Source organism: Hemicordylus capensis, chromosome 5 (assembly GCF_027244095.1).
Source record: "Hemicordylus capensis ecotype Gifberg chromosome 5, rHemCap1.1.pri, whole genome shotgun sequence".
NCBI lineage: Eukaryota > Metazoa > Chordata > Lepidosauria > Squamata > Cordylidae > Hemicordylus > Hemicordylus capensis.
The window spans coordinates 104,965,080-104,986,844 of record NC_069661.1 but is presented as its reverse complement, the minus strand read 5'-3'; the positions used below and the strand labels follow the sequence as shown (position 1 = coordinate 104,986,844).

Below are 21,765 nucleotides of genomic sequence, written 5' to 3'. Positions count from 1 at the left end.
TGGATTGCACCATTATACCCTAAAGACATTTTTAATTGCTCTCCTACTTTAATTTAAAAAACTCGCACAGCAGGCAGGTTCTAGCATAGGCTATTTTTCTCCATGATTTGTTATGCTGTTGTTTTTATTTTCAGGGGGTATGGCATTTAGAACAGCATTTGAAGTGTACTCCACACTTATAATCTGAAGTAAGCTACCTAGTTGGCTTTAGGGATGTGCACAAAACCGGGTTGCCTGGGTCGGTTTGAATTCAAACCGGATTCGAACCGTGAGGGGGAGGTTCAGTTTTGATTTTGCTTGACCCGCCCCCCCCGGTTCGGTTTGAACTGGTTTGAACCTCCCAAAGTGGGTAGGGTGGTAGTTGGCACCCATAGGTGCCTACCACCCAATCCCCAAAGCAATCAGACACTCATATGATTTTTAACGATTTTTTTTTTGAGGGGGGATTCTTCTCATAGGGTATAATGGGACTCAAACCAGCCCTATGAAAGTTCTAACTGTGATGGCCCAATAAGTACTACATGCAGGTTGTCAGTTGAAGTTAAACTAATCACATAAAGAAGATCCATGTGTGTACTAGTTCTGAGTTTTTCCATAATCAGGACATCTTTTATACTCTTTAGTATGTCATCTATATGATTTATGCCCCCAACTGTTCCAAACACTCACTGTCAACATGCTTTTTCACAGTGCTATGAAATAAAGAAAATGTGTGCAAATGGGTTGTAGCTGAAGCTTTGCTGTGTTATTTTTAGCTGTTACATGGATTTGTTAAGTTATCTTACATTTGACTCCAATTATTTACAAAAGTTTAGTTGCTGGTGTTGACAACTCTATTTAACAAAGTGTTGTTTTGTTTTGTTTTGTTTTGTTTTTAAAGATGGAAGCATCTTCAAACCCTGTCAGTGAGAGCAAATGGCAGGAGATATCAGAAGAAATTAAGATGATGTTTCAGATGGCTGTGAAGATGCTGTATGAAAAAGGAAAAATGAAACACAGTCAAGCAAAGAGATATCTTTCCTCTGGTAAACATTTCAATGCAGGAATGTAATGTAGAGTCAAATGTGCATTGATAATAGTGTATTTGCACAATCTGGAATATGTGCAAATCAAAGGAATACGTTCTTTTTCATTTTAATACTTAATTTTACATAATTATTAATCCTATATTATACTTTCTAGCATCTGTCTCTTGGTCATGCTTTTAGGTAACCATTTTGGGGCTTGTTACTTGTGACAGAATATGGAGGAAGCTTAAGAGGCCTATCACTGATTTAGATGCCAGAAATTACTTTTTCACATGGTTTTGTAGGAACTTCAGATTTACACTCACTTTTTTTAAATTCACTTCTCAGCTATCGAAGATGAATTTGATTTTGCCTTAGGAAAACAAACTCCAGCTTTCCTAAAGAAGTGTGTTTGCTACATTCGAAAGATTGCCAACATAGACCGTTTCGTTAAAGTTCCAGAGATGGAGAAATATATGGATGTACTTCACACAGGTGGAAAGTCTCTGCGAGACCCAGAAGCTCTTGAGAAACTCATCAAACTCAGGGATGAATTTGTTCCTACCATTGTTGCTTCATCTAATTTGAGAGTCTATACTTCTGTTACACATTGCGACATCAAATATGGTTATACCCAAGAAGTGGAGAATCACTACATTGAAGGACTTGGAAAACAGTTCTACGAAGACATGATTGATATCATTCAAGCAACTGTGCAACAGAATTTTGACATAGAGACAGACTGGCTGTATGATGAGGTCCTCCAGCATTCCTCACTATGTAGAACATACTCTTCATTCTATGAGTATAAGTGTGATGCTATGAACATTATGTGCAAATACATTCTACCTAGGAAAATGGGCCACATTAACCCTCTCATCATATATGGAGGACCATGCACTGGAAAAACACTTCTATTAGCAGAAGTGGCAAAGAAGGTAAAGAATATACACCCAAATATCTGTCTGGATTTATTGTGCTTTCATAATCTTAACCACAAAAATATTTATGACAGTCTGTAATTACAGTTCTTACCAGATAATGCCCACTATTTTCCCTAGTCTTAGAACACATTGGTATGAATATCGTGACTTTATAAATACATAAACACACCCTCTTTCCTCCCCACCCCCCGAGTCCTAGAAATTGTGGATATGTTGATCATTTAATGGAGATGATGATCATTTAATGATCACAACTTAATTCTGTAAAAAGTACAAATATGGTTTGTGAAGATACCTTACTTATTTTACACCTCCTTAAAGAATGTGTATACTACTATCCACCTGTGGATATTTATCTTTCTATTTTTAAGGGTATCCTTTCAACCCAATTTGTCTTCCAAGAGGCCCCTGGCTGTCTGCTGTGGAACTTCTGTGTCTAAGTTACAGAAGCTTCTGGGGTGCATTCTGGGTTGCACAGTCAGTTCACATGGAGCTCCATTCAGGTTGTTGGACTTCTTCATTGTCTCATGTGAATAAATTCACACCCTGGAACAGACCAAACAGTCCCCTGTGGCTATGCTTGGCAAGCTGCCTTTCATGAAAACTCACCTGCCATTACTGTTCTTTTCATTGATGAACCCCTAATAAGCTTCCAAGGAACTCCAGGATTCTCCAGAACAACAGTTTGAAAACCACTGCCATACACCCTTCTGTCTGTAACCACAATCTGATCCACCAGTTTCCTGTGAGAGAGATTCATGTACAGAGTTTCTTCCTTTATTGAAGTGAGCACATGCTCATACACGAAGAGACTCTGTGCACGATCCGTGTGTAGAGCCCAACCGGGCTCTCCCCGCACATGAGCAGGCTGAGCAGGTGCTCAGCCCTGGGTGGCCGGATTGGCTGCCCACACAATTACCAGCTCCGTGACAGAGCTGGTAGGGGCAGCGGGAAGTCCCAGGATTCTGGGCAGACCTCCAAGCCCGGGAGGCTTGTTGCAGCCTCCCTGACAGGGGTCTGCTCATGAGTTGCCAGTCTCACAATCTTCAAAATGTGGTTAGCGGACCGCTCACTCCGCTAATCTCATTTAAGGGGAAGGCTACTTTGGTGGGCTAGCTGCCAATGAACCACCGGGCTCACCCATGAAACCGGGCTAAGGGAGTTTTCCCCCATTGTGAGAATAGCCTCGACGTCTGTATGAACTGAAGCCACTTTGGGATTGTGGATCAGGGTAAGGTTGCATTCCAGCTAGATAGGCCTATACTCACAAACAGAGCTTCTCAACTGATGGAAGAGAAGTGACCTCTAGCTGCTCTAGACCTCTATTTCCATAGCCAACCCTGGATTGTTAGCAACATCTGCCATAGTTAACAATGACTGCATTCACACAATCACAAGGATCCTGGTTAAAAAGCTAATCAGGATTAGTGAGTGCAGTGGAGATGATTGTGTGGAACCCAGAATTTTAGGGCAATCCTGGTCGAACCGCTCCAGTTAACCAGCATTTAATCAGGATAGGTAGCCCTGGTTAAATGCTGATTAATTGGAGTGGTTTGGCCAGTATTGCCCTGAAATTCTGGGTTCACACAGTCAGCTCCACTGGGCTCACTAAACCTGATTAACCTTTTAACCAGGATCCTTGTGACAGTGTGAATGCAGTCAATGATGGATGGAGGACTAGACTGGTTCTCATGCAACATTTGCCTCTGTGGCCATGCTTTTGAAATTGTGGAGGCCTACACACAGAAGGAATTACCATTGGGATTGATCATTCACACAGATTTTTCAGGAAACATAGTAGAAATTTAAGTGCCAGTCACACTATTAATTGCAAGGATCACCACAAAGTGATTATTTCCCCCCTTTATGTTCATGTTATTAAATGGTCTTGCAAAAGAGCCCCATATGGTAAAGCCACAAATCAGCACATCATGGAAATCATTTCTTCCTGGTGAGTTTTCAGTATGTGGTGACTTCTGATTCTATGAGGCCGTGTCATCATGTGAGATTTGAGGGGTGGGGGAGTCATCTTATGATTCAGCTTCCACCTTAGGAACTATCTCAGTCCAATGGTCAAGTCATTTTTCTGAAAATCTTCATGGATACTTTGGTCTGGCACAATTCTTTCAACATTAATACTTAACTAGGACTAATGTAGAAGAATTTCATCTAATAAGGCCCTGCTTGCTGTATCCATTCTTAATACTGGTCCAAGATGAATTCTCATATGTGGGTCTGATATATGAAAAACATATTCTAGTTGAATTCATACTGAACACAGAAGGCCTAGAATAATTTAATGCATCTCTAACTTTAACTTTCTTTAACTGGATCAACATGAAAAAGTAGAATAAAAGGAATGCCATGTGAAATGCACAATTGAAAATAGCAACGTGCTGAGTACTTGCAGCCTCACAGAATATTCTTTACATTAAAATCATGATTTCACTGGGCATATTCAAATGCCAGGCAAGACGAAGGTTAAACCCTGGTTTCATGCAACAGCCCCGAGCTTCAAGAGTCCCTGCTCCCTCTCCCCTCCTACCGATTAGAAGAATTCTCCTTCCGATTATGCATAGGTGCCAAGATTGGTCATGTCATCTGAATCAATTGACCCTGTTTTCTTCTAAGCACAGTGCTTGACACAAGCCTAGATTTGAAACTCATTGCAAACTTTGGGTTCAGATCTAGGTTTATTTCAAACGCTGGTTAGAATAAACCAGAATCTGGCATTTTAGATGCCATGATTGATCCTGGCTTCTTTCTTTCTCACTGCAGTCAAAAGTAGAATTCTGCCAACCATGAGAGGAAAATGAAGAGAGAAACAAACTCCTGAGACTTGTGAATGTTTCAGGAAGCCAAGGATTTAACTTTGGCTTTATGTGACATCTGAACTAATTGGAAATATGTTCCTAGACAGTGGCCATTTTATTGGGATAGATCAAAGAGGAATCATGTTTGCAGTTATGTGCAACAACCTTTCTTTTCCTGTCCCTTGGTCAAGCCAAATAGCTTGCCATGGCTCCCAAAGCAGAGGGGAGATACGGATAAAGCTGACCTGCTGAGGGAGGAGGACAGTGGCCATAGCCAATCTGGAAGCCAGCTGTGCCAAGCAGCTACCTCCAAGTAGTGTCTAGTTGGAGCCCTAGCTAGAAAACCCCAACATAGAAGCTTGATCTTGCTAGTGTTTCGCATTTATATATAATGAGGCTGTTCACACGCACAGCCAAGACTGGACTAAGGCAGCCAAGTCTGATCTTGGCTGCATGTGCAAAACCGCAGGAGCTGACTGGCTGCCAGTGGCACTGCGTTGGCAAAGCCACCTGCAGAGCCAGCCTCTTAAAATGGAGTTAAGGGAGCAAGCACCCCCTTAGCCCCATATTTTGCATCATGTGCAGCGCCGACTGCTTTTAGCTGGCGCTATAGCAGTGATGGGCGCCCGCCTGTCACTGCTGGATCCCCACAGTGCACCACACGCTCACACGGTGCATTATGGAATTCCACTCTGCGCTGCCAGAGCTAGTGCAAGATTGTCTGGGAGAGCAGGGAGCGCACGCAGCAACAGAGGAGCGGTCGGCTGCAAAGAAGGTCAGTTCAAGCAGCCTTCCCCACCGCCCACCCTTAGGCCCTTCTCACTGATCATGAGAAAGAGCTCAATTTCTGCTTAGGCATTTAAGGAATTTTATTGTGTACAGATGCTTAACATTTTCTAGGGAGGTTTTTTTGTGCTTTTTGTTTATTTGACTTGCATTGGTTCTGCAAGTTGAGTTATTAATTTATTTGTACTTCTATATTTGTAGGCTTATGCTTGGCTGAAGGAAGAAATGGGACCAGAATCTGACCCTGTTGTAGTTATAAGGTTTTTGGGATCCACAGAGATGAGTACAGACCTTAGGAATCTCCTTCAAAGTATTTGCGAACAGTTAGCAATTAACTACCGATGCCTCGTACAAAGCTACCCAAAAAAGATTCATGATCTTCGGGACTTGTTTATCAACCTTTTAAATGAGTCTTCATTTCATAGACCTCTGGTTATCATATTTGATGCCCTAGAGCAGCTTTCAGATAATGATGATGCTAGGAAGTTATGGTGGCTTCCTGTCCATTTGCCCCGTTCAGTGCGGATAATCATGTCAACACTGCCAAACAAACATGGAATACTGCAAAAACTGAGGTGCCTTATACATGATGAGGACAACTATATTGAGTTAACTTCTAAGGACAGAAAGATGTGTAGCCAAGTTCTCAAGCATCAACTGCTCCGGGTTAAAAGAAAAGTAACATCAGGCCAGCAAATCTATGTCAATGAAGCTTTTTCCAAATGTACCTTGCCTATGTTTATAAACTTAACCTTCAGAGAAGTCCGAAACTGGAGATCTCACAAAGATGTTGATGAGTCTTCCCTCTGTGTTACTGTTCATGATAGCATAGAACAGACATTCTGGTCACTAGAGAACAGCTGTGGTCCAAGGCTTTTGTCAAGAGCTCTTGGCTACATCACCATGTCCAAATCAGGTCTGAGTGAAATGGAATTGGAAGACATTTTAGCTCTTGACAACATGGTTATGTTTGAACTGAATGAGAACATCAGGCAGCATAACCCTCTGAGAGTACCTTACATCTACATTGCAAGACTCAAAGAGGGGCTAACTGGATACCTAATAGAAAGGCAAGTTAAAAACGTGACCTTACTAGTGTGGGCAAACAGACACCTGCAGCTTATTGCCCAAAAAATGTATCTTCACAATGAAGAAGATGTTAATGAAATGCATACTGTGATGGCTGAGTATTTTCTTGGAGTTTGGTCAGGAGGCAGACGGAAATCTCTTTACAGTGAAGATCAGTATCTGAATGGTTGCCTTGACAGCGACAGCAGGAGCATGAATGATGAGGAGAAACACATAATGGATCAAACAACTTTTGATAGGCAGTCACCTGATCAGCCTTGGGTATTCCAGTGTAACCCTTTGGAGCCTGACATCTTCTTCATCAACCACAGGAAAATGACAGAGCTGTTGCACCACTTAACACGATGTGGGAAAACAGATGACATGTTGTATGGTGTCATTATGAACTTCAGCTGGCTTTACACCATGATCAAGATTGGACAGTTTGACAAAGCCCTCTCTGATGTAGAGTTGGCCTACAACTATTTGCAAGAAAAAGAACTGAAGTTCCTTGCAACCACACTTCGTGCCATAAAATACAAAGTGATGAAATACCCAGGCACACTTTCTGCTGAATTGCAACAGAGACTTCTTCCAGTTGTTAGTTCCTTGCCTAAACTGAGACAGCTTCTTCTGGAATGTGACAAAGATGGCCCTAAATACTGCTCCATTGTTCCATTGCATTCTTCTATGGATGTGACTTATAGCCCTGAGAGATTACCTTTGTCCTCCAGTTGCACTCAAGTCACAGAAATCCTGCCTACCTTTAATCCAAGAACAGTCATTGTTGCTCTAGAAAATGGCTCCATCAGTACCTGGGACGTAGAAACTCGACAACTACTAAGGCAAATTACAACAGCTCAGTCTGTCATTTTGGGCATGAAGCTTACAAGCGATGAGAAATACCTTGTAGTGGCCACAACAAAGAATACACTCTTGATTTATGACAACCTAAATTCCTGCCTTCTGTCTGAGGTAGAGATTAAGGGATCAAAGCACGGTGGTATTGGCATAGGCTCCAATTTTATAAATGGATTTACACTGTCAGTAAACCATGCACTTTCTTGGCTAGAGGCTAGCAAAGACATTACTGTGATAGATCTACTTTATGGATGGCCCCTTTATCAGTTCCACTGCTGGTATGAAGTGACTTGTGTCCAGTGTTCTCCAGATGGAATGTATGCTTTCTGCGGTCAGTATTTGAACACTGCATCTATATTCCATTTAGGTAGTGGGGACAAGCTGGCCACTGTGACCTCTGAATTTTCTGGTGGTTTTGTCAAATTTCTTCTTGTCCTAGACACAGCTCAAGAAATGGTGATGATAGATAATGAAGGTGGTCTCTCCATTTGGAACACTGAGGAAATCACCAATCCCCAACTAATGGATGATTTTGATTGCAGGAGAGGGGACAGTGAATTTGTCAGTCTTGAACTTGCTGAAGACCAAAGTGCAATTTTAATATGCAAGGCACTCAATATAGAGCTTCTTGACACTGGCGTTTGGAAAATTGCCGAAAAGTTTAGAGCAAAACATAATGAGCGCTTTGTATCAGCTGTATTGTCCAAAAACGGTGACTGTATTGTTGCTTCTATTGAAAATACCTCTGCCATTTTTGTTTGGAGAAGAGACACAGGACAGTGTATGGCAAGCTTACAGGAAATCTCAGGAAACATCGTCAGATTGATTAAATCAAATCATCATAACATGCTGCTTTCCTTATCTACCAGTGGTGTCCTTTCTGTCTGGGATATAGATATCATAACTGCTATGTCCAACATTGACAAAACTGGCAAACCAATCCAAAGACTGGTATTGCCTGCCCAAGGTGAAGTGATTTACACACTTGATGGATCTGAAGTTATACATAAGTGGAACTTTGGCACTGGGTTCATTGAAGCTGTGTTTAAGCATGAGAGTCTTGTTGAAAATTGTGTGCTGACTTCCACTGGAGAACTGATGGTCACATCAGATAACAAATGCAGTCAGTATGTATGGCACACTAGTTCTGGTGAAAACCTCTTTCGCATTAATGGGCAAAAGATATGCCAACTGTTGATAACACACAATGATCAATTTGTTGTCTCTCTGTGTGAGCAAAATGCTTCAAGAGTTTGGAGACTGTCAACAGGCCACAGAGTTTGCAATATTCTTGTTGCCTTACAGAATGCATTTATAACAACTGCTAACACATTTGTAGTTGGAATGACAAAAAATAAAGTGTTGGCAGTGAGTCTGTGGACAGGAAGTATCACCAAGAAATTCTGTTGTGATGATGGTATAACTATCGTTGATATTAAGCTGATTCCAGATTGTCCCGATATTGTAGTCTTTATAACATCTACTGAAACTGTGAACATCTGGAGTCTTACAGAGGAGGTCCTGTGCAGGCGTGTTCAACTCCCTAACACTTTCTTAAAGACCTTAGAGGATTTTGAAATATCTCCCAATGGAAAGCTGGGAATTATATCCCGTGGTGATGAGAATATCAATGTACTGGACCTTCACAGTGGCAAACTTCGTGTTGTTCATGCTTCTGGCATCATCTGGCGACAGAAGCTGTCTCAGGATGGCCGTTACCTTGTATACATTTGTTTTCGCACTGGTGAAGAAGATGATGATAATGGTGCAATCTCTATCTTAATTGTAATGAGACTGGCAGATGGCAAAAACATTGGTGCTTGTTCCCTTTACAAGACCCCGACTTTCCTTGCTCTTTCTCAAAGGCATTTGAACATTATTGTAGGCTTTGATGATGGAAGCATAGGCACTTACACTGTAGTGGATCGAGTGGATGCAGCGCTGAAAATTAAAATTGCTACTTCAAATAGCCGTCAGATTTTCAGCAACGCTTCACAAGTGATCAGACCGAAGTGTCACAATTACAGCTTCAAGGTGACAGTGGACTGCATCTGGAGAGAGTCTACAGAAGTGTTTGCAAGAGACAGTCCCATCACAGTGACAGACCCTGAGGCAAGTGAAGCAACCCCAACCAAAAAACATAACTACTGCTATGACAAAGTGTGTTCTGCCATCGATTGCAGAGGGCATGGGTTCACAGCCAATCATTGATTAGAAGTAAATGAGGTTGGTTCACCTTACCACATGACAGATTGCTGTTTTATGTTTAGATATAAACAAATTAGTGGGGGGGATAGCAAATTGAAAACAAATGTGTAATCAATGGGCTGCAGGGTTGTGTGTGTGTTTTAATTTATTTAAATATATACATATATCTAAGGTTTTATCTAAGGCCTTGTTTGAAAATTCTGAGCAATATTATAATATTTATTTTGCCATTATGGAAATTTGGGGAATAACTATTTTAACGGTGATAGCTTTTTAATAAGAGATTACATTTCACATTGGAATGAGTTAGGCCAGCCATTTTTAAATCCAGGTGGCCACAGGCTTGAATACCCAGCTACCCTGTACTGATGCCCACTTGCAAAAATGAATTGTATCTATATGATGGCGCAGACCACAAGATGTCACTTGTCAGCCTGGAAGACTTGATGCATTCCATAAACATTTGAAGCAACAGTGACTAGTTTTATAAAAAGAGAGGGCCATAATCCAGCCAGTGTTGAACACTTCTAAATCCCATTGATTTCAGTAGGAGCCTGTTCTTAAATTTCTCCCGTGGAATCAATGAGATAAATTTCTCCCACGAAATCAATCTTACTTTGGTTAGATTGTGCTTATTGTCTTGATGGAAATAAGGTAGAAGCTGATCATCTGACAGTAGCCACATGCATGGTAGTAAATCAGTCATCTTATAATCAGGAAGTTGCAAAAGCTGTCCGTCTAGACTATTAAAGTTTTTCTGTTACAAAGGTACAAATAATAAGAAGAACTTATTACCTAGATCATGTAAGATGAAAATTTACTAGGTATAAGAAATACAATTTTCAAAGAAAAGGGACATTAGAGATAAACCCCCATTGTCTTCTCTCTTTTTATGTTAAAAAGGATATCATTAGTTCTGTTGTAAGAAAGTCCAAAATATACCAGTCCTGGTTGAAATCCAGACTGGAAGCGTTCAGACATGATGTGTATTGCTCTTGATACTCGTAGTGTTTGCCTTACTGTCATTCCTATTTTTTCCTGTGTAAAACACAGATCAGATGACCAAATACTCTGGGACTAACATTATGCTTGCATATGTGCTTAAAAAAAGAAAAAAATCTGGCTGCCCCAAAGGGTTCTGTACTGTTCCTCTTTGTAATGAATTTCTTACTTCTGTATACAGTATTTATGCCTCTTCACTTCCTGCTTTATGACTGTTCATGGCCTTTTTATAGAATTTTATCAATTTCAAGGCAGAAGTTGTGAAATACTGTTTGTTATTTCTGATTTCTTGACTCATCTAGTTGAATCCAACCATAATCTACATACATCCTCTATGTACATCTTGGCATCCCAATCTATGACTCTGTTAAAGTGAAGGACTATGATTTGAAATGGATATTTCCTTGATCCTAAGGACCACTTTTCACAGGAGGTACAAAATAATGCCCACTGTCATGTATGAACAGCATACATTATGTGTTCCCCTTTAAAATGTGAGCAAGGGTCTGATTCAAGTTTAATAGCAGTTCATGACTATTTTAAAATGGAACACATGAAAAATACATATTTGTACCATTCCTGATGGGCTGTATTTTGTACTAGAGTATCTATATTTAAGTATTTTTAAAATCCAGTGAAAATTAACCCTGAGTGATGACTCACACATGCAGGTTCATAGCCCTATTCACATGTTATGTTCAACACTTGTACAATCTATGTACAGTTTATGCAGGTACAGATCTGTAAACAGGTACAGTTATTCAAGTACATCAATACATTTCCTATCTGTATCCTGCATTTCAATCCAACTTGTATTCAAGTTTACTTTTAAAATGAATGCATGTACAGTCATTCACACAAAAACATGTACCTGTGTACAGACATTGAACGCAGGTACAACATACTGTCTAAATAAGACTCCTCACTTGAGTCAATTACAGATTCATCACCCCAAACAGATCTTTCATATCACCCATCCAACATCAGTGCAAACACAGTATTTTCAAGGGAGATATTTCACACATTCAGCTGAGATCCACTAAACGTCGTTTATCAAGTGATACAGATCAAACAATGTATATGCACGTGTGAAGCAACACTAAGATTTTTGAGACTCCCAAAAGTGCTTCTGTCATGGGCCATGCCAAGAGTGCAGCAGGACAATGTCACAAAATACAGCATCAATTTGGCATTACAGGGGCATTGTGCAGATAAATGAGGGGCAGTGTTTTGTGATTTGCAGCCCAATTAATTTATATACAGGCACTTCCGCTTAACTGGGCTACAGAGAGGCCCAAAAGTTTGTTTTCCTTACCACTTACTGTAAACATGGCATGTTGAATAATATGAATGAAACAGGTTTTCTTCTCTTTTTAGTTGCTGAAACTTGTACTCTGGGGCTCAAATTGCACAAGATGGTGGCAGACCTGTTTGTTTATACCTGGGTCTGTCCCTGTCACATATGAAGCAGCCGTTGGTCACATGAGGGGACTGCTACAGTGGCGTTCCACACACCTTGTGCCTGCAGCTTATCTCCCTCTGCCTCTTGTCTGATGTTGCTGTTTTCTCCTCTGGGCTCTGACAGTACCAGACATGAGTACAGAGAAAAGAACTTGGGTAGGAGGGTGGGTTGATGGAGACAAGCAGCAGACCCAGGGGAGATTCAGTAGATACATCCCCAACCTACACCCCGCCACACCGCATAAAAATTGGAGGTTTGCAGACAGACCCAAATTTAAATTAATGGATCTGTTGACATGTGCAGTATGAGCTTCAGTAACCAAATTTCCAAGGAAACAAACACCCAAACTAGGGATTAACTTAAGTGTGTGAATATTCTATGTGAAAAGCAATCTAGAGTGTGTGTGTGTGTGTGTGTGTGTGTGTGTGTGTGTGTGTGTGTGTACACATGCATGTGTGTGTGTATACACACACATACATATACATACATACAAACGTGTATGTGTGTGTATATATTACACACACATACATATATACATACACACACACACACACACACACACACACACACTTTTAAGTTATATTTATATATAACTTAAGTGACTTGAATGACTTTTCCTAACTTGTTTGCAACCAATAGATCATATTGAATGTTTTTATGTAAACTTTGTATTGTGGGGAAAATTTACCCAATCAGAGATTTATATTTTCATAAATGTTAAATTTAGTTAAATTTTGTTACAGAGCTGTTAAATTAGAAATCTATTGCTGTCTTCAAACAATATACAGTCTTGTGTATGCATTGTTTGTATGAATAAATATAAGCTATATAATGAGACCAGTGTGTGATACCTATCTATCTATCTATCTATCTATCTATCTATCTATCTATCTATCTATCTATTTTTGATATACTCCCCACTGACAGAAATGTGTGTGTGTGAATAAATAGCATAGGGTAAATTGAATTTTAGCCCTATTTCAGTATTCTGATGCTCTACAACTTTGCTGACCAGTGAGCAAGATTATTATAGCGATGAGCAATAATAGTTAATATGTATAGAAGCCAGTCCCACAAGCCTTCGTCGCATTCTAATGATGCATCAAGACAAGCTGAGGGCAGAGGTCCAACAGGGGCAGCTCCTCAGTTTTCAGTGGCCCCTGGTGAATTCTGTGAGACAAACTAAATGGACAGCAATTGACACCATTATTTAATGAGGGCCAGGAAATTCTTGCTACCCACTAGAAACGGGGTGCTAGGTGCAGACTAAGGTGTGTACAACTTTCTTTCTCCCAAATGAGTGTATGGTGGTCAGTCATTCTTACAGAACAACATAAGAAAAGCTTTGCTGGATCAAGTTCAAGGTCTATATCTAGCCCAACATCCTGTTTCCCATATAGTGGCCCACCAGATACTGTATCTCTGGGAAGCCCACAAGCAGGAGATGAGGCATGCCCCCTCTCCTGCCATTGCTCCCCTGCAAATGGTATTCAGAGGCACTCTGTCTTTGAACTTGGAAGTAGTATAGAGCCATAAAGAGTAGTAGCCATTGATAGACTTGTCCTCTGTGAATTTGTCTAACTCCCTTTTAAAGTCATCCAAGCCAGTGGTCACCACCATATCCTGTGGCAACAGACTATAGACTAACTGTATGTTGTGAAAACTACTTCCTTATCTCTGTCCTGAATCTCCTGCCAATCCATCTTTGGATGACCCCAGCTTCTAGTGTTAAGAGAGTGGGAGGAAAACTCCTCTCTGTCCACTTTCTCCACACCATGTATAATTTATAAACTATCATGTCTGTCCCTTATCCTATCAAGAATAATTTTTCCTAAACTAAAAAATTCAGAACACTTTCCTCATTAGCCATTCCTCATAAGGAAGGTGTTCTAGTCCCCAATCATTTTGGTTGCTCTCTTCTGCACCTTTTCCGGTTCTAGAAAATCTTTTTTTTTAATGTGGCCAGAACTGTACATAGAATTCCAAATATGGCTGCACTGCAGATTTATATAATGGCATTTCAATAGCAGTTATATTTTTCAGCTCCTTCCTAATGGAATTTGCATGGAATAGCATGGAATTTGCCTTTTTAGCAGCTGTGCATTTTGTTGGGTCTGACGGACATGTCAGATCGATGTGTCCTATTGTTGTCTGAGGGAGTTCCAGCACAACATCAGGGAGCCTCCAACAGCCTGAAGGCTCCTTGCTGTCATGGAACTCCTTTGGAGAGCCAACATGTCTGTCAAACTCCCCCTTGCAACTCTCTCCTCCTCCTTTGACTGAATAGAGGCAGGGGACAGGCTTCATGTTGCTTGATCTTCACTCTGGAGAGAGCACACATGGCAGCTGGGAGGGACTATAATGGTCCCTCCCAAGAGAAAGGCAAAGAGAAGAGTGGAAGCACCATCAAGGAGACAAAAAATGAGAGGGGCCACACCCCTCAGAAGCTTCACTGTTGTCTTTAATAGGCCTGGCTTGTTTGGGTTTTTTAAGACATTCTTTGTCAAGGGCACTTCCATGATTTCATAAAGAGGCTAAAACCAACCAGCCTTACCATAACTCTACTGCTATGGTTATGGTGTAGAGTTATGGTGAGGCTGGTTGGTTTTAGCTTCCTTATGAAATCATGAAAGTGTCCTTGACAGAGGATTTTTTTAACCACAATGCATTGATTTTATTAAAAACAACAGGCTTCTGAGAGTCCCCTCTTGTTTTTTGTCTCCTCCCAAGAGTACCACTGTTTTGCCATGGCTTATTGAAATCCAGCTGTTGGGATCATGCACAGGCCTAGCTGCTACACACTGAGTTGACATTTTCATTGAGCACAACCCCAAAGTCCCTTTCCTGGTGAGTCACCTTCTGCTCAGACTCCATCAGTGTATGGGATGTTTTGCTTCAATGTGCATCATTTTCCTCATTTGCACTGAAGCAGATTTGCCATTTTGTCGCCCACTCACCCAATTTGGAGAGATCCTTTTGGAACTCTCCTCCCAGTTCAGCATATGTTTTCCCATATATTTTATGGGGAAACAAATCATTGCACTGAAGGGTGTTAATGCAGTGAGGGCTAGCTCTGTACAACACACTAAATTGGCGTTTATTGAGATGAACCCCACAGGCAGCGCAGCCTTCCCAGATGCCCTCCTGATACAAAAGCACACACCCCCTGTCCATCCCATAGACTCATAATAATCAGCAAACTGCTAGGATAATAGTAATAACCTGACAACCACTTTCCTTCGGTTCTCAAAACACTTCACGTACTTTATCTCAGTGATCCTGTAAATAAAGGCCAGAATTGTTTCCCTCATTTTGAAGAGAGACAGAGCCTTACCTAAAGCCATCAAGTGTGCTAAGAGCCCAGCCAAGTTCTCAAATGGGAACTTCACCATTCATGGCTAGTATACCTAACCACTGCCAAAACTCTCTAGGTGAGAAATTCCGAATGCAGAAATGGATCTTGGTGGATGGGTCACCAGACTGGCCAGCAGGAGGTGTTCAGGGTCTGTGGAACAAAGAGTTGTGAGGAACTAATTTCCAGCTCATGGGCGACTATAAAGCCATTAGTCACAAGCAAAGACAAAATATACTGAAATACATTTGAGAACAACTTCTGTGGTCAGGACAAGTGTGCTCTGCTTGAAGACACCTTCACTGTGTAGAGAGCCAAGAAACTAACTGCCACTGTCACCAGGGTGCTTTCCAGACTAGCCGCTCAAAAGTGGCAAAATGCTCCGTTCAGGCAAATCACTTTCAAGACGTAAAACCTGAAGGGGGAGCAGTCTTGTGAAAACTAACAACCCAGAAAAAACAACACCTTTTTATGCTGTATAAACAACGTCATAGCACTAAGTCGCAGCAATTAAATTTGAAACAAGGCATCCGACATATGAACGGCACCCTGGCGCTTTCGTCAGGACTGTGGGGTCACAACACATCTCTGAAGTATGCTTCCACACTGTGTCATGACCCCGTTGCAGGGTCTAGTCTGGAAAGCGCCCTTGTGTGTATCTGCAGAAATAGTTGCAGTAAATTATGGAAGCTAGATGGAGCTATTGCCTCATATGCTGTTTTCTCTCTCTAGGCACCTGCCAGGGTGTTCAGTGTCCAAAGTGGACAGTAGCCGTAATCAGTTGGGATTATGTCCCAAATGTGTCTGCATTTCACAGATAGAGGGAAGGAACCAGATGTAAACTGTTCAGTCTTCTATTCAGAGGGTGTCCATCACAGTCAACAAAAGACTGCATGCAAGAGGAAAGCAAAACAAAGCTGTCTACCATAGTTTGGTGCAATCCCCATTCCCTTCATTCATCAAGGATGCAAGGAGTGGAGTCCAAACAACCAGTATGTAATGCATAGGAAATCTTGCAGCTGAATTATTTAGACTATAGCCAGAATTACTTTAAAGGCTGTAGGCAGGTAACAACACTCCTTTATCCATCCTCAAGGCAAGCCCTTTGGCATAGGTAGGTTACTATTTTAGAGGTGAACTGGAAGGATGGGAATAAGCAAGTCTACCAAGAGGTTTTCCAAATGGTGATTTACTCCTGCATACTCGGCGGGGGGGGGGTCCTACAAGGGAGGGATTTACAGTGACTTCAATATGGTAACAGCAAAGTTTTTTTTTCATACAGCCAATGGCTCTTTTCATATCAGTTCATGATTATTGGTCCTTAACAAGTAATAAAAGCATCTTTAAGAAGTTGCACTTTGGAAGAGTGTGAAAATGGCTGGGCGGAATATTCTGACATTTTTGCTGTGCTATATGGAGAGACCCCGCAGATAAAGCCAGAGGCAAAGGCATGGCTACCTGTCCGAGAGTAACTTTGGCGAGTGTCTGCTCCACCGGCCACCCCTCTCAGTTCCCAACTAGGCAAACTTGTTTCCTGCACCTTGCAGTCAACTTCAGGTCTCTCTTTCTCTCTCTATATATATTCTTTTATTTTTCTTGCATTCTCTCACTACTGCCAATCAAATCCAAAATCCATAACAAATTTCACACACTATAGTGTACTCAGAAACCTATATCAGATTGTATATAATTCAGAATTATTTATTTATTTATTTATAAATCAAATAAATAAATTTCTATACCACCCTTCCAAAAATGGCTCAGGGCAGTTTACATTAAAATAAAATAATTAACAATTAAAATTAACCAACAGTTAGAGACAGAAACTGTAAAACACCATAAACCAATTAACAAAACATTTAACACAGTTTAAAAACCATGGAAAACCAGGTTACAGCAGATTAAAAATATATACAAGATATTAAAAACCCTGGAAGGCCCAGCCAAACAAGTTTTGAGGGCTCTCCTGAAGGCCAATAATGAATTCAGATTACGGATTTCTGCAGGGAGTGCATTCCACAGGCCAGGAGCAGCTATAGAGAAGGCCCGCCTCTGAGTCACCACCAGATGAACCGGTGGTAACTGAAGATGGAACTTCTCCAGTGGGGATTATGCAGAAGAAGGTACTATCTAAGGTAACCTGGATCTAAGCTGCTCAGGGCAAGTGCTCATAACCAGCACTTTGTATTTTGCCCAGAAACATCAACAGGCAGCACAACTGTTTCAAAACAGGTTACACCAGAGACCAGTCTGGCTGCTGCATTTTGAACTAACTGAAGCTTCCAAACTATGTACAAAGGCAGCCCCATGTGGAGCGCATTGCAATAGTCAAGCCTGGAGGTTACCAGCTGATGCACCGCTGTTTTAAGGTCGTCATCTTCAAGGAATGGATGCAGCTGTTGAATCAGCCAAAGCTGGTAGAAAGCACTCCTGGCCATAGCCTCCGCCTGATAAACCAAGGTAAGGCCCAGGTCCAGGAATACTCCCAAGCGCCGTACCTGCTCCTTCCAGGGGAGTGTAACCAGCACAGGAAGATCTAACTCATCCCTCAGATTCTGAACACCTACAATGAGCACCTCCGTCTTGCTTGGATTTAGTTTCAATTTGTTATTCCTCATCCAGCCCATTACTGCCTGTAGGCAGGCATTTAGGGAATGAAAACCATTTCTTGATTATGCAGATGAAAAGGAGAAGTAGATTTGGGTGTCATCAGCATACTGATAACACCTAGCACCAAATCTCCTGATGACCTCACCCAGCGGTTTCATGTAGATATTAAAAAGCATTGGTGACAGAATGGAGGGACTTCATATAACATCTCCCATTTTGTCATCAAGCTCCACTATCTGGAATCTACCCAAGAGACAGAAGTGGAACCACTGCAAAGCAGTACCCCCTATCCCAACTCCTCCAGGCGATCCAGAAGGATACCATGGTTGATGGTATCAAACACTGCCGAGAGATCCAACAGAACCAACAGAGTCATACTCCCTGTGTTGATTCCCCAGTAGAGGTCATCCATCAAGCTGATTGTCTCAAATATTGTTAAAATTATCATTAAAATTACTGGAAAATCAGAAGATAAAATGGCAGCAAAAATACAAAATGGCATCTGTTTCCACTTTCCACAGTACTAGGGATTCTGCCCCCCCCCAAGTATTCTAAGTCCCCTCCCTCTCTCTCTCTCACTCCCACTCTCTCACTCACTCTTACTCTCTTTGGTTTTTCCACACCAGTGCTATTTCAAAAGGAAGAAAACAAGTGAGGCATCCTTTTGAAATTGCACAGTTATGCAAGAGCACCTTCTCAAACCAGAGATCATATGCATCTATAAGGAAAAGCGACAAAATTCACAGCACAGTGATGGCTGGGCAGAGAACTCTGAAATTTGGTGCACAGGTAGTGGAGCATGGCAGGACCCTGTATTTAATTTCAAGTTAATCAGTCAATGCATTGATTTTTAATATTTTTAAAATATTAAGTCAAATTGCACTAACAGAATAAAGGCAAAAAATAACTTTACATCTGAGAGTCGCTGAATTAAAACATATATTATACACACACACACACACACACACATGCTTTCCTAACATATACAATTTCCTCTCTCAATAAATCCCCTGTCTGGGAAACATCCTGGTAAATTCATGACTGAGCCAAGTTTTAAAGCAATGATGTAGGTCATCAAACTGAGTAGTGGTGCTGTCCCCTTGGAATATACTCACTTTTCTAGAGGTTTCAAGACTTCATTTATCTCAAGGAATACTTTTCATGCTGGTATTTTTTCCCCCTTTTCCCCTGCCAAAGAGGCCCTGAGATCCAGTGTAGTGTAGTGGCTAGAGTGTTGGACCAGGGCTGGGGAGACCAAGGTTCAATACTACTATGAAGCTATGAAGCTTGTCTTAATCCAGTTGCCAATTCTTCATCTATTTAACAGGGTTGTTGTGAATACTTTTTATTGAGGTGAGGGGACCCTGTACACCACTCTGAGTTCCTTGGAGAAAGGGTCAGATAAAAATGTAAGAAACATGAACTGCACCCACTGCAATATACCCTCTGCTTTACAGAAGATGTTGGGGTACTCTTTCACTTGGCTTGAGTGGCCACACCATTTGGAGGCAATCAGAGATCTACAGCTGAACAATGGAAGAGAAAGTTGGCAATGACTGTCTTTGTGGTGGCACTCTGCACAACATCACTAATTGTTTACTGAGTGACAAACTGAAAAATCACTGGGTTTCTAGGAACACAGCTTGGAAAATGCTGTGAAAGTACAGGATACAGGAAAAACCTAAGGAAGACCTATAGAATTCAGTGCTATTCAGGTGGCGGGGGAGCAAACTGCCTCAAGACCTTACAAAGCTGAGAGGCCCCACTGGATTGGATCATATTAACAGCATTTGAGAACGTGCAAGAGATAGGGCCCAAAACTATATTTTGCCCCAGATTACCTCTCTGTGGTCCTGGTAACTGCTGAGGTTAATGTCTCATTTGAGGGGAAGAAAAGTCAGAATGAGGCATTTGTAATGTGAATGAACATTCCAGCCAAGATGTTTTGCCCTGAATCAGTCCTCCTCCTTGACTCATTAAAGTGTCTCTCTTCAAGACTGCAATCTTAAAGTCTGATTTAAATCAATTGGGTTGACTTCAGAAGAAGCATGACTAGGCTCGGTGCTTCGTATTAGGGCTGCCAGCTCTTCAACCATCCCCTGCAGCTGTGTTTTCTGATTTTTGTTTTTAATGTTCAGACGTGATGTTTTTATTCCCATACTGTGAAGAGCTTCACCTGTTGATTTCTGTGCATTAAGCTGCAGTTTAAAAAGCATAAGAGTAGGTGATGCTACTTTTCCTGGTCAGCTGGCAATCCTACTTTTCCTAGTCCTAGAGAACACACCTAGAGGCAGAATTTCCAGGACTGTATGTGCACGATGCTTCATGACATTACTTAGAGGGGAAACCTGTGGGTCTCTTAGTTTCCACGTAATTTTGTCCCACATGATTGTACATCTTGCTTGTTGAGCTAAGTTCACTCAGCAGAGAAACGGTGACTTCTCAAGGGAACCAGTACTGATAATACATCAAAACACGGTCACAATAATCCAATCGACTTGAGTCGTTACCAAAAAAAAAAAAAAAAAAAGGTCCATTGTATAGTGAAAACCTCACATGGGCTCTTTTGTTTTCGGTTGTTGTTTTTTCCCCTTTTCACCCTGCAGGAGCAATGAAGTTTGACAGGTTTTCCATCTCGCTTGCAGGTGAAAGGGTTACAGAGTCTAGGAAGTTTTAAATGCAAACGCGAAAAGGACTTTATTTTCATGATCTGCGGTCACATGACGCCTGGGTGCCCAATGAAACTAACGACAGTGTCTCTCATGAAGAGGTCATGCAAACTCTCTCTCCTGTGAAAGGAGGCACTGCTTACATATTTTGCATGCAAATACAGAAACTGGGCTGAAGCTATGGGAGATCCTAATCAGCAGCCGGCTTCGCTTTCTGAACAGGACAGAGGCTGCAGGTAGGAAAAGTTCTCCTCACTTTTTAACTTGTGCCCTGTGAGACTCTTTAATCCGGGCACCTGGCGTGGCTTATGTCCAAAGAATAAAGACGACACTCTTTCCTTCCCAGCTAAGCCTCTCCGCCTTCCACCTGTTGCTCCAAGCGGCACTGTGTTCGTTTCTGATCGAATCTAGCAGAATTTCGGGGGAAGATGTAAGAGCCACCCCCGCCCCCCAAGTTACTAAGGCCCCCAAGCTTATGGGGGAGAGGCGGGGTGCGAATCTTGAGTTAGCCTACCCAGAGGGTGGGAAGTGGAGAGAACGATTAAGGTGTTGAAAGATTCGGAAGATTACTACCGTGCCTTAAACATGGGGAGGGGAGGAAACGTTGTTGACATTCATGTGACAATCTTGGGATACTCGGCTCCATTAGATCCACGATTGTTGCTCCTGACACACACACCAGAGACACAACCCACCATCATGGAAGAGTGTTAATGTCACAAATCATTGTCAAAGCTACTGTGCTCGAAGCTACAGACTGTCCACTTCCAACTTTAAGAGAATAGCTGGGGAAAATGTGGAATTTTGCATTCCTGGCTAAATTAATACATGATGTGTAATTAAGGGGCTGGGGAGACACAAAGTGAGGACAAGTCTGACAGAAATGGGATCCCTTTTATTAACTATTATAAAGTGTGATGATCTACTTTTTACTTGGTTTCCGCTAGCCACCCTGAGCAGCATCGTACTGGAGGGGCAGGATA

The 21,765-nt window shown here is 41.6% G+C and overlaps 2 protein-coding genes across 8 annotated transcripts in view; both read left to right on the top strand.

Moving 5' to 3' along the window:
* NWD2 (NACHT and WD repeat domain containing 2) overlaps window positions 1–12,988 on the top strand; it is a 98,142-nt gene extending 85,154 nt beyond the window's left edge. For all 4 annotated transcript variants that reach the window (XM_053256090.1, XM_053256089.1, XM_053256091.1 and 1 more), the window contains 3 exons: window positions 881–1,025; window positions 1,356–1,945; window positions 5,752–12,988. In XM_053256090.1, coding sequence (XP_053112065.1) covers window positions 881–1,025; window positions 1,356–1,945; window positions 5,752–9,690 — 4,674 coding nt within the window. In that variant the 3' untranslated portion in view covers window positions 9,691–12,988. The remainder of the gene's footprint in view (window positions 1–880; window positions 1,026–1,355; window positions 1,946–5,751) is intronic.
* Window positions 12,989–20,887: 7,899 nt separating this feature from the next.
* C5H4orf19 (chromosome 5 C4orf19 homolog) overlaps window positions 20,888–21,765 on the top strand; it is an 82,163-nt gene continuing 81,285 nt past the window's right edge. For 3 of the 4 annotated variants that reach the window (XR_008307519.1, XR_008307518.1, XM_053251215.1), the window contains exon 1: window positions 20,888–21,018. The gene's annotated coding sequence lies outside the window, so the exon portion shown is untranslated. The remainder of the gene's footprint in view (window positions 21,019–21,765) is intronic. The other variant, XM_053251216.1, reaches the window with a different exon arrangement.